The 17,463-nt window shown below is 42.3% G+C and overlaps 1 protein-coding gene across 1 annotated transcript in view; it reads right to left on the bottom strand.

Moving 5' to 3' along the window:
- The window catches only part of LOC112565155 (reversion-inducing cysteine-rich protein with Kazal motifs-like), a 62,481-nt gene extending 57,090 nt beyond the window's left edge, over positions 1–5,391 (bottom strand). Inside the window, 2 exon segments of the mRNA XM_025240473.1 lie at positions 2,586–2,644; positions 5,215–5,391. Coding sequence (XP_025096258.1) covers positions 2,586–2,644; positions 5,215–5,296 — 141 coding nt within the window. The 5' untranslated portion in view covers positions 5,297–5,391.
- Positions 5,392–17,463: the final 12,072 nt, after the last annotated feature.

Here is a 17,463-nt window from a genome sequence, read left to right as displayed (position 1 = left end):
CAACTGCCCCAATCATATTCCTTCTCTTCCCCTACCACCACATCCACACAAGCGTCTCTCTTACGCACGTTTGAGCATGCATAAACACACACACACGTACGCACGCGCGCGCACACATGCCGCTATTGCCTTCCTGTCGTCTCTGATTTCTACACTTCCCCCTCCCTATCCTCCCAACCCATCCATAACCCTCTCACCCGACATCTGCTCTCTTTTGCACGACCCTCCCCTGTCCTCTCTCTGGCGTGGGCTCCAGGTGGCATCTGAATAGACCTGTAAACTAATTCCACGCTCTTCTACGCCGCCAGGTAATTTTAAACTTTAAATTAATTTCTGCTCATCCCCCTGGCTCACCTGGAGGAAGTCTAATATCCTGAAGACACCGACACCTTGGTCAGAGCCTACTGTCACACAGCCAATATTGATCACAGGCTCAAGACTGTCTTGTTTTCAAAAGCCAACCCCTCTTGAGAGATTGGCCTGTTTACAGGTGCAGGTACTATTTATGGCCAAGGCTACAGCCGACGCCCACAACCTTCAAGACAAAAGTACTAGAACACCCACTGCTGTCCCCATCCCCTCAACAGGAAAACACTAATGCTTAGAACTATGCTTCAACTTTGGTGTCAGCATCCTTGACACAATCATGATAAGCACTGCCTTTACAAAGGAATCAGGCCATTCATTTTTAAAAAAAATATGTTTACAGTCAACTAAACATGAGTTTATAAAAATGTCATTTAATTAAGATAATAATTTACATGAGAGAGAAGGAGATGACAAGAGAAAACCAATCTTAAAATAATGAATATGAGCACTAGTGGACACCATCCAGCAGCAACTCACAGATTTTAGGATATGGTTTAAAATTTAAATGGTGAACATGGTATGAACAGGAACAAAATGAGCCCTAAAGCTGGCAGACCCTGAAGACTGTCATACCCTTGTAACACTTTTAAAATGATATAACAACAAGCAAAACAAAATCCTAAGACAAAGATTTTAGCTACTCCTGGTGACTTCATCACAACTGAGGTTTCAATGTAACATAGTTTCTACAAGTGTTACAACAGTTCCCCTGTATGAAGTTCCACAGTGGTACAGTACATTCAGTCCCCCTGACACATTTTAGCATTTGTAAATCAGTACTCTGTGATTCAGACAGCAAGGCATTCAAGCATGTAGGAACAAGAACAATACCAGTCTGGAAGCTTGCCAGCATGCAAGGAAAGGATGTCAGGGGTCATTTGAAACCTATCAAGACCTATCAACCCACACCTCTATCTTATTGTGTTCTGAAAAAAAAACCCCCAGTCCTAACAAATGAAAGAAACAATGAAGCATTACCGGAAATGCTCCAGATAAAATGGAGGTAACATGTGCACACACATAATTAGAACATTTAAAAAAAAAACCCAAAAAACCCCCAAAAAAAATTTAACTAGTACTACCACTATGTGTAGTGGAGTGGTGTTTTAGTAGGGTTCAATAAATTTGTGTCCTACTGCTCAATTCTGTTTTTTCCATTCTGCACCACTGAAATTACATGGTTTACAGTGGTTTGCCTGTGCATGCGATTCACTCCAAAAATTAATTATATTTAGCACCTCCTGAAAATTCAGAGTCTGAGGTATATATCCTTAACCTTTTCGTTGGAAACAGTACTTTCTACAGGGCACTAAATGATTCCTGACCACTTCAAAACAACACACAAATGACACTTCTTTCAAAATTTATATTCAAAATAAGACAGTTGACTTGGGATCTGAATTGATAAACACCAAAAGAAACAAAATCTTATTTTGCTCCATTTTCCAGTGCACTCTCCTTCAGAAAAAAACCCAGAAAAATCTGCTATAACTCTTTAATCAAGTAATGGGGCTGTTGGTGAAAAGAAAGCTGTTCTAAAAAGTCCCTGAAGATCCTACTGTCTGATGCATGTCTTATTAAGGCAGCTGTCATTTTCCAAATCCACTCAAACCCAAACTGCCTCCAGCGACAGGCCAGCGTAAAAAGCCTCCACAACAGCAGCCCACCATTTCTGTCACTTTGCTTTGTGGAAAACAATCCATATTATGGGAACAAAGAGAAAAATGATTTATTGCTTACATAAAACATGAGATGTGTTCTGGGTACAGCAACCTGTGAAAAATGGACTGCCATTCGAAATATAAACTAGAAAGATTTAAGGACCGAGCCTGCAATGTGATAATGTTATACCAAGTAATTTCCTCTGTGCCCTGAGTTTACAAAAGACAAAAATAAAAACTGAGCTTATTCACAAACCTTTGTGAAGATTTTAATCTGTATTACATGTCCAAAACAATTACATATAATTAATATCAAGATATAATTATTAATTCTTTGATGTTTTCTTGTTTGTGGCTTGTGTGTGTGATCGAAAGACTGAAGGATTTGTTTCTGGTTATAGAGTAGGGTATAGTACTCTTTGATGATAGAGGTGGGTGAGAAAGATAATAGAGGCAACACAAAAATGCCTGAAATCGGTTTAATTGTGTACAGAGGACAAAAAGACCAGGAGCAAGCATGTATTACTATTAAAAAGTACCATGGATATGACTTACTTGTTGGCAATGCCGCCTGCATGTCTGGTTGTCAGAAATACTGGAGCAGCATGAAGACTCTGCAAGACAATAATAGAGCATTAAATCATAAGTCTCTCTCACACAAGTCTGTGTGCATGTGACCACATATACGCACACGCACAAATGTACATTATGTTCACACTTTGTATTCCTTAATCTAATTTAATCAATACTATTCTTATTATACCTTTAAAGTCTATGAAAAATCTGCCACACACACTCACACACATACACACTTCCCCAACATGCATTCCTCAATAATTAAATAAATTTAAGCATTCATAGACACTTGTTAAATACAGTGACAAATGCTGAGAGTATTCATTATGCTAGGGATAGAACAAAAATGAAACAAGCAGAAAGTTTTAGTTCATTGCAAAATACAAAATCATCTATGTATCACACTACCCATGTTTAATACACCAGCAGAGTGTGGTTTATAACTGCCTTAACATGCAGGTATATAAATCTATCAGATCAGGGTAGTCTCCTGGCATGGTAATCATATCATAAATCTTACAGGATCCTAGTTTGAGGCGATCAGAGGTCGCCATATACAAGATGAAGTCAAGATTATTCTGCTGAACATAAGGCATTCATTGTCATCTACTGCTCTTACAAATAGATTTTCTGATTGTTTTATCTCTACGTGTATAAATATTTTATATGTTCATGTATGCATACAATCCTAACAACTCATGTGTCTGTCATTTTTCCCACATAAATGTGCAAGCACCAATGATTTTCTTCATTATTAAATTTTCTCCAATATCCACAACAAAAATTATATTCAAGTTGCCTTGACACTGCACTTGAAGCAGACAAAAGTGGAAAGGGATATGCTGATGATAATCCTCTGTTCTGATAAACTGTGAGTACATGGAATCGAAACACTGCAGTAGCTGTCCAAGAATTATTCAAGATATTTATTTCACACATGCCCTTGGCCCATCACATAAAATGTCAAAATGGACATGAATGCTAACTGCTTAGTCCAGTGAACTTAGTGATCCCAGGCTAGAGATCTTGTTTAAATAAAGGACGCTACACAAATGACATTTATATTTTTTCAGTTACTGAGGGCTACTTAAGCAACATAGTGTTTTAAAATTAAATCAAAGCTTAGGCAGACTGGAAACTTTCTATGCACAGTTTTGCTTTTCAGCAAAGATTATTTGAAAATTATATTCAACAAAAAGGAATTTTTAATTTATGTCCATTATCTTTTAAAGGAGGTGTCGATTCAAAAGATAAACTACTATTCATGTGTCTGGAAAACAATAATGAATAGTAAAAGCATATGAAACATTTTATATGTTCATAAGCAAAAGATTATGTATGATCTCATAACAATAATTACTTTGAAACATTTTTTTTTTAAATTTTAATAATTTTTTTAGTGTTTAAAAAAAATTTAATTGAGCTCCATTTGCTCTTTCTGAGAACATCATTATTTTCAAATAATTTAAGCTAGATTTCTAAAATTATTACTAAGTAAAGTTAAAATACTGTAACATTTTAATTTACCTAGTTATACTTGAGGCCCTATGCTCCAGTAGGGGTGTAAAGGAATAATAATAAGTTATAATCTTAAAATTGAGTGACAGAGGAAATGTTTTCTCAAATACATTCTAGATTCCTTGATCTCTCTCTCACACACACAAAAATCTTTACAATAGCATTAACTGTACTTTTAAGCAAATTCTAATAAAGAGTATATTTTAACACCTGACATCTATTAAAAAAAACTTAAATAATGTTCTACTACTTCCAGGTAGCTAGGTGAATTCATGTGCCTAAGAAAGATCTAGTTCACAGACATATTACTATAGCATGCAGCCCCACTCCATAAAACTGTATTAACATCAAGGTGAGTGTTTTCTCTGCCTTGAACCCACGATCTGTCATAAACGGAAAACCGTTACGCGAGCAAACAAAGGCAAAACAACAATGTGGGTAGGAATGATAGATGAGGGCTCACCCCTCACCACTTCCACCACCCCATCTACACCAGCACCTACGCACGCGGCGATTCTATTCCACAGGACCTCCAGAACGCGAGCACTCCGGTAACCCCGACAACCAAAGGCCGCCGGTAAAGGACGGGCACGTATAAAGCAAATAACTTAAACAGAAGGGAACCTAACAAGCTACGGGCAGAGCTTTCCTCTCTCGCCTGTGGTGCTGGAGTCTGGGTCGGTGGAAGGGGAGCAGAAGGCAGGTGTAGCAGTAACGGATCAGGAGCGTTCTTGACTCAACCGCACAACGGAACTAACCGCACAGAGCCCACCCCCACCCCACTATCCACCCCTTGTCAACCCTGCTGGCGTTATTGCACCCCGGGGCTCGAACAGCGATTCCGAGCTTGTGTTTGTGGCTTTTAATGGACCACAAACGCCGTAGGGGGGTCCCAGGCCATGCTCCTGGCTTTCCCCTCCTCCCACCGTCGCCAAGGGACGAGGGAAGAAAACGGCAGGCAGCTTGGATGAAGCAGACGGCTGAGTTATACTGCGGTTGCCACTCCAGCATAAACACTCTCCGCCATGCCGCAGACGTGAAACCTCCCGCACAGGAGAACGCCAAGAGGACAAGAGTGTTGACGGCTTACCTTTCGCTTGGGTTGTTGTGGTCAGCAGGCGCAAAGCAAGCGCAAACAAGGGAAGAATCATGGTGCAGAGCCTAGTATCCATGCTTCTGCCACCATGGTGCTACTTCGCACTGTTGGAGCTGCGTGGTGCGGTGCGGCTATAACACGTTCACAACAATAGGCCGTGCCAGTCAGCTGCGCGCCGCCCGCCAATAACTGCACGCGCCGCGTGCTGTGTACTGGGGCTGGCTCCTCCTTTTTACTCCCTCCGGGAAGAGCAAAACCTTGTTTTCTCGCGATGCTTGCGGGTGGCGGAGTTACAAAGACATTTGTTTACGCGCACATTTATACCTAAGAAAACCCCTAATTCATGTTTTAATAATTCTCAGCGAAACAATATATGAATTAGAAGCAAATCGCAAGGCGGGTGTTTGTGGGTGGGTGTGCGCGTGTGTTCGAGTCTGCGTTTGGAGGGCGTGATCTAGAAATCATAATGTTGGCGAATCGGGTACTGAGGGGATGTGCGCACATGCGCATGTGTGTGTTAGAGTTAATGTTTATGCAGATATTGACAGTGATCTCTTTTTTTTATCGTTTGTGGTGAAGTTATACGTGTTGTCGCAGGCGCTGATGGTGGTAGTGGGGTTGGTTGTATGTGACCAAGTGGTGTTTGCATACCCCTTTGAAAGGCGTGAGCGCCTGAGCCTGTGACTGCACGTGTATGTGTATTTTATGTATGTAAAAAAAGTCACCGCTCTACTGAAGACCTGAGTATATATAAAAACTTGGAATACATACAAAAAGTCGACTTCAGCTGAGCTGGTTTATAGTGAGGGATTGAAAATAAGTCGCAAATCGACTTTGCTAAGTTTGGTGTGAATAGCTGGTTTGTCACTTTAGACTGACGACTTACGATTCATTTTCAAAATCTTACTTACACACCATCCAACACTCATTTGTGGAAGTTAAGTCGAAAAACTTGGGCTTAGCGTTATGTCCGACTTAATACCTCGCATGCAAACTAGAAGTCTTAAGGCTACCTACTTCAGAACTTCGATGTTTGGAATCCACACTTGTTCAGCTGATTTCCTGCTGAAATCTCGGGTATTCTGACCTCCCCTGCCTAGTTCAGAGCTTCTGAGTTTTTGGGATTTCGCGCCTGCTACTTGTAGATTTTCGGCCTTAGTCAAATTGTCTGAATTTGATACAACTGCTTCATGCATCCTGCTCCAGAAATATCAGTAGCTGTGGTAGCGCTCAGTTTGAGAAGGGAGATTAAATTATTTTGATGTCGCAACATAAAGGCAATCACATCCAGACTGCATGGGTCGATTGCCACCAGAGATCATGAGCTGGGCCTCGCAGTCAACGAACGACCAGCGACCTCCGGGTGGGGATGTCAGATTTGCATCTACCCAGTTGCGCGCGCAACTCATGTTTGTGTAACGCCTGTATATCTTGCCCAAATTACTGAGCCGACTGCCAGCACATTCATCACCAAATTCAAGCTGAGCCTAGGGATGAACACGGTTTACCAGCTGCCCGGTTCGCATTCACGTTTCTCATCCATCGAAAACTCAAATTTCGTAGAGGGAACGCCCCCGTCATGTGAAAGAATTGGTCCGGTAAGATGGTGTTAAGGGAATGTACACTCCTCTCACCTCACTTTCAATGTGTTCTTTCGAGAACAGGACTTTCCCCCGACAGTGGACACTCATGGATTTCAAGGCCACAAAGATTGGGTGAGAGGAGCTGCCTGATGAGGACACCTGCGAGTGTAAATAGGCTTGTCATGCAAAATGTGTGAATGTCATATTGTCCATCTCGACCAGAACCTCTCTATGTGTGTTGGAGATGGCGAAAAGGTGGAAGTCAGTCAGGCTCTAATTCACGATTTTAAATGTTCTTTCGCATTCCATCGGATATAAGGTGGGAGATATTTTTCAGAACTAGCCATTCTATTTCGCCTGAAGAAGGAGGGAGAGAGCGCGCGCTACACCGCCAGCCACAACAACATGGTGGTTAATATTTTAGGCCTAGCCAGCAACTACGGTTACATAGTAACAAAGCTGTGCCTGTAAACAGGTGCCAAATACAAGATTTAAAAAAAAAAAAAACCCAGCATGCGCCAGACGAGATTCTGAACCACGACAACAAATACCCACTCCACTGGTGACAGGCAAAAATCATTGCGCTACTAAATCGCCTTTAAATGAACAGCGAAAATCTTCATTAGCAGCACATAGTGCTCAACATCAAAAGAAAAATTTCATTCTGTTTTCATCCCTGTTTTCATCCCTAAACATTATTTTACACTCCTGTGCCAAAGTTGTATTTATGATCTCAAAACACAGTGCAAAAGTTCCGAGAAGTGAACAACCATCCATCACACAACTCGACCTGCATCCTGACAGGGTAGGAAAAATAAAGCCAAGTGATGGTAAATCTTTTCTTGCATGTTTTTCTCGTGGCTAACAGACGGTGCAGGAGATCGTCTCTCGCCTGTCAAGCCGAAGACGGGTCCTCCCAGAAAATTAGCATTCGTGGACAAGGGGGCTGTTGCGATCCGAGTGTGAAAAGATGGCCAACCCAAGGACAGAGAGGTGGCGGCCTGACAACCCTCAGTGGCATGGCACTATATTATGTAATCTCTTCTGGTGCCACCCCTTTCAACACTCACCCCAGTGCACGCATGCACGCGCGGGACTGAACAGCACAAAGGCCCATAAGCTAGTCTTATGAGGAGCTCTCCTTCTCTCTCTCTGTGTCAAGAATTGTAATTGGCTAAAAAATGGACGAGGGTGACTAGAGATTCGTCACTTTGTGAGATTAACAACGGCACTACAGACTTGCTAATGAGATGTCAGCAGGTTCTTCTCCTCCAGAGCTTACCAAAGGTCATCCCCACCACTGACTCAGTGGATGCAGCACGCGGATGAACTGTGAGTTACAGACACGAAAACGAGTCCGTTTGGATGTGTTTTCTACGAGAAAATGCGATTATGGATATGCTTGCCTGTAGGTTGGGACATACAGCAAACACACATTGCCAGGAGGAAAAGTCTACCAGAATCTCATAGAATAACTTATAGTAAAGATGCTAAGGATGATAATAAATACGGCACACTCATCTTCTTGGTGAAGGTGGTACCCGGAGTTATGTGTGTGGTTGTTTTTATGTTTGAACGAGTGTAGGCAGTGGAAATATATGTACTCTTAACCCATCCTGCCTATCATACCCAAATCATCACTTATCCTACACTTTCATCGTCTGTAAAAGAGGAAAACAAAATCAATACACTGTGATGCAAGGGAAGCTAGGCATCTGTGTAATCTACTTCTCTAGTGTCGAGAGACTCTGGTGCTTTGACCTCTCATTGACCCCACGCCATCTACCTCCCCATCCGCTTTCCCTCTCTATTGCACGTGAGGTAGGAACCCAACCCCGTGGTGCACATGAATATTGGCCTTCTGTCTAAAAATATCCAAGCAAACAAAAACAACAAAATCAAATTTAAAAAAATCGGATCATGATATTTTATTATTTTCGGGATGTTGTCTCCCTGGCGGCGTTGACGACATTTTAAACGTGGGAAAGTGGTTGCACCACTTAGTTGTGATTTCGAGTTAATTTCCCTTAGCGACTAATGACAGCAGGTTATATGTGCATCCCATGATGGATGGACAATAATTCCACCCGGAGTCAAGGCCATCGGGTATTTCGTGTCGTTCACTTCCCACCACCCGGTGAACTTTCTTGTTTTTGCATGGTCACAGTGCGCCCATTGGCCAGATTTACACAAGTGCATTCAGCCCCAGGGGACAATTTTCTTGGTGCTTTTTCATATTTGGCCAGCGTTTCTCTTTTACAACAGCAAGTATTTATTCTTTATGTAATCTGCCTAAGCCCTAAGGCTTACACAGTGCACACTTATCTGGTCGATGTTTATGAGTCATTTACTTTTGTTTTTGTTTTGTTTTGTTTTTTGTTTTGTTTTGTTTTTGTTTTTGTTTTTTGTTTTGGTTGGGAGGGGAGCGTGCAAAGCAGTCGTTTGGTCTTTTGATTCATCTGATTTCCTAGGTGGTCCACTAACATTTGACTTTTACTAACTACCCAAAAATAGTTCGAGTTTTGGACTGCACTGCGTCCAAGACACTTACTTCCGGTGCAAATATTGGCTAAAATAAAATCATACAGCAACTGTGTCCTGGCCCATACAAGACCCCCTTTTCCACCATCACCATCTTGCGGAACTGGTCTAGACCACGATGGAGAAAATTGCCGATGATAAAACAAGAAGTTTTCTCACAATCATCCCAAACACCGAAATCGCCGTGGAGTTAACCTCCCCTAGCGATCTCACAACACAAACACACCCCTACCCCCTTACTCCCCCCACTCCACTTTCCCTCAAAAAAATCCACACACAATAACTCCCCAGGCTAGAGAATGGAGGAGAAGTTTTATGGTTATTGTCCCACTAATGTAATTAATAATGTAAAGCTCCGTTGTCTAATAGCAGTAGGCAAGGATAAATCAGCTTGCGTCCAAACGTGCCCACGGAAGCGGAAGCGAAGAAGTAACCGGGCATGCGCACTGCAGCACGTATTAGCTCCAGGAATTGTTCACTAATCAAACCGGGGAGGGAGGAGGGTGAAATGGCTGGCCTTTGGTACAGAGCAGGCTCGTTCTCAAAACTTGCTAATTTCCACAATGGTCACAGGAAAGGAAAAACTAGAGAAAAGAGAAAACAAGGGAGGATGTTCAGAAGTGTCCGGAGTTCAGAGACTGTGGTGGGGGAGAGGACTGGGTTTTACCTGTCATACAGAGGCATTTGCTTTGTTACACTTTATGACGAAATGATTTTCAAACAAAAGATCGCGAAACTATTCCATTTCTGTGTTTTATTTGTGTGTTTATGGGGTAGAGCTAGTGGTAGCAGCTAGGAGAGAGAGAGAAGTAGAAGGGGAAGATCAGACTGCACGGTGAAATTTCACCCTGTGGGGTGGGATGCATGAGTTTTTGCATGTCTTTTTCGTGCACTTGAGTGACTGTACGGACTGCTTTACATCCGGGTTTTGACAGTTTGGACACTTTTAAATACGATAAGGACAGGAGCAATAGCGGGTCTGGCACTTCCGTCTGCTCAATCACAAAGTAAATGTGAGTTGAATATATAGAGTGAGATTTATATGTACTCCGGTTTTTTTCTTGTTTCTGTTTTACATAAGTACAAGGTCCTTAAAATGTTCATTGTTATATAATATTGACAAATAATAAAGTGTTACATAACAGCTGCAGGGGAAAGGGACTTTAAAGTTGTTTTTCAGTTTAACTTTTTATCTTTTTCAACTTTTTGTTACACTAAAAAAGGCCGTGTCCACGTCAGGTGCTGTGCTGGATACTGAGCATTATGGCTGGTTTATGTTGATAATAAGGCTTACTAAAACTAACGCTTCATAATTAGGCAAAGAGAAAGATTCCAAGAAATTTGAGATCATGAAGAACAGCCCAGTTTCGTAGATTGGTGACCTGCCAAAATATACACACAGGACTATTTTCTGCAGTCTTTAATCTGTTTTGTGATGGTGAACAGGCTAACATTTCTACAGAGACAAAGAAGGTCCCTCTGCCTTCTTGACTCCCTTGCTTGTGCGACCATCAGAACTTCTGTTAGTGATTATTACAAGATTGAGCTCAGGAATGTTGTTTGCTCGTTTTCAAGCGAGTTTGTTGTGTAGTTCACGCCAGCGCCACCTGGCGCCGCTTATCCAGGTGACTTCGGAAAGCATTTACTTTGTCAGCCAAGTCAGTTGAGCAGGAAAAGACGTATTGAAAAATCGTCACCGTGTCTGCTCCTGCCTTTCTGCTCAGGTTTCGATATCTTCCCCTCCTCCCCACCACCACCACACCCCACAAATCCCCCTCCTTCACTCCTGAACCCTCCTAGTGCCTCTACCTATTCACCCCCTGCTGGGACACGTCACCTGTCTGACGGTCAGGAGCATGGAGGCTGGTGTCCACTTTCACCTGTCCGTGTGTGTGAGGGCGGGAAAGTTGGTGGATGAGGGGAGGGAGGGGAGGGACAGTGGGGTGAGTGGTACAGTAAGCAAGCGGCCTGCCAGTCGCCAAACATTGAATCACCTCGCATAGCGATGTTAAGACCTCTGACAGTCTCTCCAATACACCTGTCACAGGTAAATCCTGCTACACCTCCCACGCCCCTCTCCACCCACCACCTCCCTCACGGTGTAGCTACTCCTGTTGGCCACCCAGTCCACCCACCTAGTCCCTCTCTGTGCGTTGTGACAGACAATAGGCGATGAGGAAGACCAGACAGCAGGAAACAAAAACTGGGACGAATAAAAGAAACGAAGCAATGGCTTGCTACGGACCATCCGTCTTCATGTGACAAGAATGTGACAGGCTCAGTGTGTCAAACAGGGGAGACAAGACGTGACGCAGACAACCCTGCACTTGCTGTCCCCAGCGAACACTATCCCCACTAACGGACCTCGGGCCGACGAAAGCCGATGAAAACTTTGTATCTGACGACGACAAGCCAAGGTTCTCACCCATGAGGTGGATGGAATATCCAGAGAGAAGAGATAAAGTATAGTTTACTCTCTGGTGAACCCTCAGACCACCAGCTTCTCTATCACTCATTTATGAGGTGGGACAGTGAACCACCAGGGCATTGGCTTGTTGTGTAAAGTGTTTGCTGTGTCTGAGTCAATATTTCTGAGTTTCTTGCACCGTAAAGGTGTAAAACTAGGACAAAATTAAAGAAAATCAGACTTTGGGTAAATAGTATCCGGTCCTGAGCTTTACCTTGTCATAGGAAAAATAAAAATAAATAAAAACCCTGAACCTTTAATATCAGCGAAGCAAGTTAAACATGGGAAGCAACGAATTCCCATACCAAACCATGCTTAGGAGAAAAGATAAAATTAAAGACCTATAAATAAAAATTATAAATAAAAAATAAAATGCTCGAGCATTTTTCATACAATCAGCATTATCGTAGCAACCTGTGTGGCCCCGCAGGATGCGAGGCCCCTTTCCTTCTTATAAACATCAGCCTCGTTAGGTGAGCTTGGAGTTATCCCTCTTCTCCTCCACAATCATCCCCCTTGTCTCCTTATCTCCCTATCTGTCGTGTTTAGCGGGGGCCATGCTCACCTGCCCGAGCAGCTACAACAGACATTGGAATGAGTGCGCATCGCGTCCGCGCATCACCGCCATCACCAGACAGATATTCAGGAGGAGTAGCGAATCGAAACCCGGGTATCTAAAGGGTATAGTGCGCATGCGCACGAAGCGTCACTACCGCCTGGGTTTACTTGAAATAAAAGTAAAGGACGAAACATTACAAAACTAAATAAAATGGTTGCAAAACAACTCACAATATGCTTTGAGCTGGTTTTGAACGATTTTAATTCACTACAGAGGAAGGGGTTGGGGTCTGGGGATGGGAGATGGTAGACAACAATACTACAGAACATGGGACTGAAATGTGTGCCGCAATGTATAGAACACATGGACCAGAGCCTCGTCCTGAAACATTATGTTTACACCTGACTATTATTTTGTTATAACCGTTGTTCCTGCATTATTTTAAAACTACCACGTGTTTACATTTTTTATGATTACATTCTTGGTTCTGATGTAAGATTACTGTGTTCCTATTTTATTTTAGTATTTCCCCGTTTCACAATAGTTTATGTTTGACAAGATTATGCATTTTATTAATACGACTGGGTGGTTTGGCATTAAGTCTGTGTATTTATGTATTATTGAAAAGAGTACCGTGCTTTGGCAGTAGTTTCAGTTACCGCCATTTATACATTATTATCAGATTATCGTGAAGATTTTGTTTGTTTGTTTTTTTTTTTATACATTTTTTTAACTCACTAGACCCCAGCTGGGGGACTGCCCAAAGAAGGATTGCTAAAGCAAAAACGGAAGAACTGGTGTTGACTTCTTTTTGATTACGATCCCAAAAGGCGAAAACAAAAATATATATATATAACAGAAAGAAAACCGGCATAAAAATAGATTATGAAGGGTGGGAGGGATTCCAGAAGGTGAGGGGAACGGATTCCCGCGTGGAGAAAAAGTAAAACCCTTAAAGGCTTCCGAAGAAAATCCACATCCATTTTTGTGAAGGTACCCAGATTAAGCGGAGGACCGCAATGACTATCCCATGCAGGGTAGGCTTAAGACATGATCCTTATTCTAGACACCCGATACTTGTCACACCCACCCGTCCTCGGTGTGTCTGTAGTCTGTGTTATGTATGACCTGTCTGTGCGCCGATATGGTTACATGTGTTTAACCCACTGTTGTTGCCCTGCCATAGGTTAGCCTCGTGGTGACAAGCTCTAGCAGAGTTACCTCGCTCCTTCATTCACTCCCTTTGTAAGCAAATACTTTGTCAGTGTCCACATGCCCAACACAAGATTTATATACCCTTCTATGTATTATTATAGTTTATGTTAAACATAGTATTTGACTTTTTCAAATAGCGATTTCAATATTTGAAACTCAGCTGTGAGTATGTGAGTGAGCAGTGCTCAAACATCAAGCTTGCTCGTGTGATTCGAGACCAAAGAGATTCGATCCCAGTGTCTTCTCTACAACCCTCGACCATGGTTCCTTGTTACTCTTATTTAGTAGCCGTTGAATTAAAAGCTGTACATGATGACAACCTGTGGGGTCAGGTACAGTAAGCGATACGATGACTTGTTCCCACTGTCACAGTTATCCTCACAGTAAACGATTAAAGCACTAGTAGGGTGCAAATTGTTTTTAATTGTAGGGAAAAAATATTTTTATACGAGATACATACCAGCTACAAACATACCCATAAAAAGAAAATGGTCAACAACACTGACATTATGATTGTACACGGATAAGTTTTCTGAAAGTCTCAGCTAATAATAGAAGTGGGAACATAATTAATTAGGTATATCTACGTACAAACATATGTTCGGGATTTTCACATCTTTCTGGTGATGTTTGTAGTCGTTTATCTGTGGAAGGTAAAGTAGGGTGGGGATTGGTAGTAACCCGGATCTGGGTAAAGTAATGTTCTCGGGCTGAGATATTACCAGTCGTCAAATATTACATTCCGTTAGTCCTTTAAAGTCCTCTTGCAGTGAATATTATTATCTTAAGAACCACAAAGGCGCGTTTCGATGACAGAAAACACTTGCGAACAGCCGGTCTGACAATAAATAGAACAGACCTTGGGTCGCACTGAAGACAAGAACACAGAGCACTCACGGTTTCAACATCTCTTTCAATTTTTTTCTCTTTGTTTTCGTCCTCCCTCAATGTGTTAGGTGCGTGCGTGGGTGCATATGAGTGAGACACTTGCTGCTTACCTAATGATTGTATCTGCGTGTATGTGAGACTCTGTGTGTGTGTGTTTAAACTTTCTATATTCACCGTGGCGCCATCTGCCCATGACAGGGAAAAAAAAGTCAATAAATGGCGGAGCTTTGATCATTTTTGCCGGAACATATTGACAGCTGGTATTCAGTGGTTCTGCAAAAAGAAGCGGGCGTAAACAACAACAACAACAACAACAACAACAACAACAACAACAACAACAACGTGTCAACATTTAACATGTTTAACATCAAGACCCATATACGGACGGAGGATGAGTTAATAATGTGAGCTGAATGACAGTATCCCGCGGTGAGGAAGCTGCTGAGCTGCAGGTTGCTGTCACTTGACTGTTCATCCTACCTGCAGCAGAGGCGACAGGTGTGGCGAGTCCTTGTCAACGGCACTAGGTGGCGCTGTAGTGCAGGTGAGACCGCCGATGTTTTCTCTGTCCTGCGGAAGTACGATGTACTGTAGCAGAAGTTTCAGGCCAGTCACAGAACATTTGCTGGACAGATGCAGAATAGTTTGCAGAACACTGAAGTAGCGAAAGAACAGAGCCTGCCCTGCAATATAGCATCTTACTATTTAGGTTGCATAGCAACATATGAGCAACAGACAAACAGAGTCCCTTGCCTAAAGATACACTCCATAAAATTTTGGAACATCAAAAATCATTTTCTCATCGGCAATTGCTTTTTTTCTAGCCGTTTCCGAAAAATGCTCATAGAATTATTTCTGCAACGGTTGGAATGCTAAATAAGTATTTTATTTACCCTATATTCATGTGATACAAATCAAACAGTTCAGCCATCATTTTAGTGTGTGTGTCACATGAAACTTCAGATTTCAGTGTTTAAGCAGCTGAATATGGCCACACCCATCAAACCATTTAATAACCAAACAAAGACCCGGTTCGGATACTGCATCAGCCAGGCAGCTGCATCGGGCAATGGGAAAAAGCCAAGTACATGTACAAACAAGCAGAAACCTTGCACTCTGGAGCCGGGTTACATGAAGCACTTTTTGCCCCTAAATCTCAGTGAGTAAAAGAACAACAGAGGTTTTGGGGAGGTTAGTCAAACTGCCGATAAAAGCAAAGCAAAACAAAACAAAACCAAAAAAAAAAAATCCCAAAAAACAAACAAACAAACAAACAAACAAACAAACAAAACCACCAAGTGTCTTGATGTGACAGAAGTGATACTCACTCCCTCTTCCATTCCATCTTTCGGCACGGCCGACCGACCGACCGAACTACCAACCTATTTTGTCCAACAAAAGTGAAACGAAAAGTAGTGTGTTACAAGGCGAGTTTTCCCTACCCAACCTCTTTATCCCTTTCTTTCCCACCCAATGTTGGACGAAGGATTGCCAAAAATATCCCGTGAATCTTTTGCAACACTTTCGGAGGGCTTTGATTGAGCCAATTTGCTGTCCCCCCTCCTCCTGTAGGAACAAGTGCTGGGTACGAACCAGCATGCAGTCACCAAAATTCAGTTGAGAAATGCTCACCGCTCTCTCTTTCTCTCTTGCTTGCTTTCCTGTCTCTGTGGGAGTTCTGATTATCTATGCTTAATGAACCCTTTTAAAGGAACCTTCTGGCTGTTCCCATGAACCTCAATGTTCACATTACACCAGCAAGTTGTGGCCTCCTCCTCCTTGCACAGGCCTGTGAACCTCCAGTTAACAGTGAACGTTCACTTCTCACGATCGAGACGAGAGGTTGTGTCTCATTCAGCTTTTGGCGAGAAGGAGTTGTAAGATCGCCTGAACCCGGGGCAGTGGCCATGAAGTAGAGGTATGATTACCTCAGGGTTAGCCCATTAATGGTAGATGTGGCAGGGTCCTGTGATGGAAATCATGTGCTGACCTAGGAGACTGGTTATCACCAAGAGGTCCCAAATCCTACCTCCGGTCCACTATTATAGTGAAAAAGATTTTGCTAGGCCGGATGGACTGAAGGATGGTAAAGCAAACCCGAGGGTATCTCTGCTTCACAACTACAATCCTGTGGTCAGTCAAGCAGATTATTGTACGTGTTGTATTAAACATTCATTGTGATCTTACACTTGCTGATTTGTCCCGATGACAGACAACTTTTGCAGTTAGAGTTAAATAACATCTATGTTGAAATCTCAGCTCGCAGACACAATAACAACTCAACATATTTTTTGTGAAGAATGACATAAGTGACGGTTAGAGCCAGAAAGACTTATATCTAACAATTCCACATGAGCGCTATATTTATAGTTATTGAAATCACAGACACAGAAATAACCCGACATTGACATGAGAGGGAGCTAGCGATAAAGTCGGAAATAGCAACATTTTATTGAAATCACACGTAAATAACAGCCAGCAATACTATGACAGACCTATGTTACAGAAACTGATACAGTCGGTAATAATAATTAATGTCATGGAAATCACAGACTGAGATCATTGAGATCCACACACAAGCACTGAAGTCGATATATAGAAGCCACACGTTGGCAGAACCCTTCCGATGGACTATTTTTTTTTCTGAGTGCCTCTGTGTTCCAGTCCGTGATATTATTGAAACCACACTTAAGTGGCACAGTAATAACTTAGCAGAATTATGTTGTTACGAATGACATATAAGTTTTATAGTCGGCAATATAATGTTTGTTCCAAATCACAAATACGTGTTTTCCCAGCAGTTGATGAAAGCAGACACTCCACGATGCTGTGCGAGCAGCTGGACCACGTGGTACAGTTACTGAGTACAGGTACCGTTAAGTCTCGCTTTGAAAATCGTTAATGACTGGGGAAGCAATTCGATGCCCGCAGGGACCAACTGTCTGAGTCAAATTTGTACATTCTCTTGCCCTTGTCTGGGGATGTTGTCT

This window comes from Pomacea canaliculata, linkage group LG5 (genome assembly GCF_003073045.1).
Source record: "Pomacea canaliculata isolate SZHN2017 linkage group LG5, ASM307304v1, whole genome shotgun sequence".
Taxonomy (NCBI): Eukaryota; Metazoa; Mollusca; class Gastropoda; order Architaenioglossa; family Ampullariidae; genus Pomacea; species Pomacea canaliculata.
This window is presented reverse-complemented; position numbering and strand designations above follow the sequence as displayed.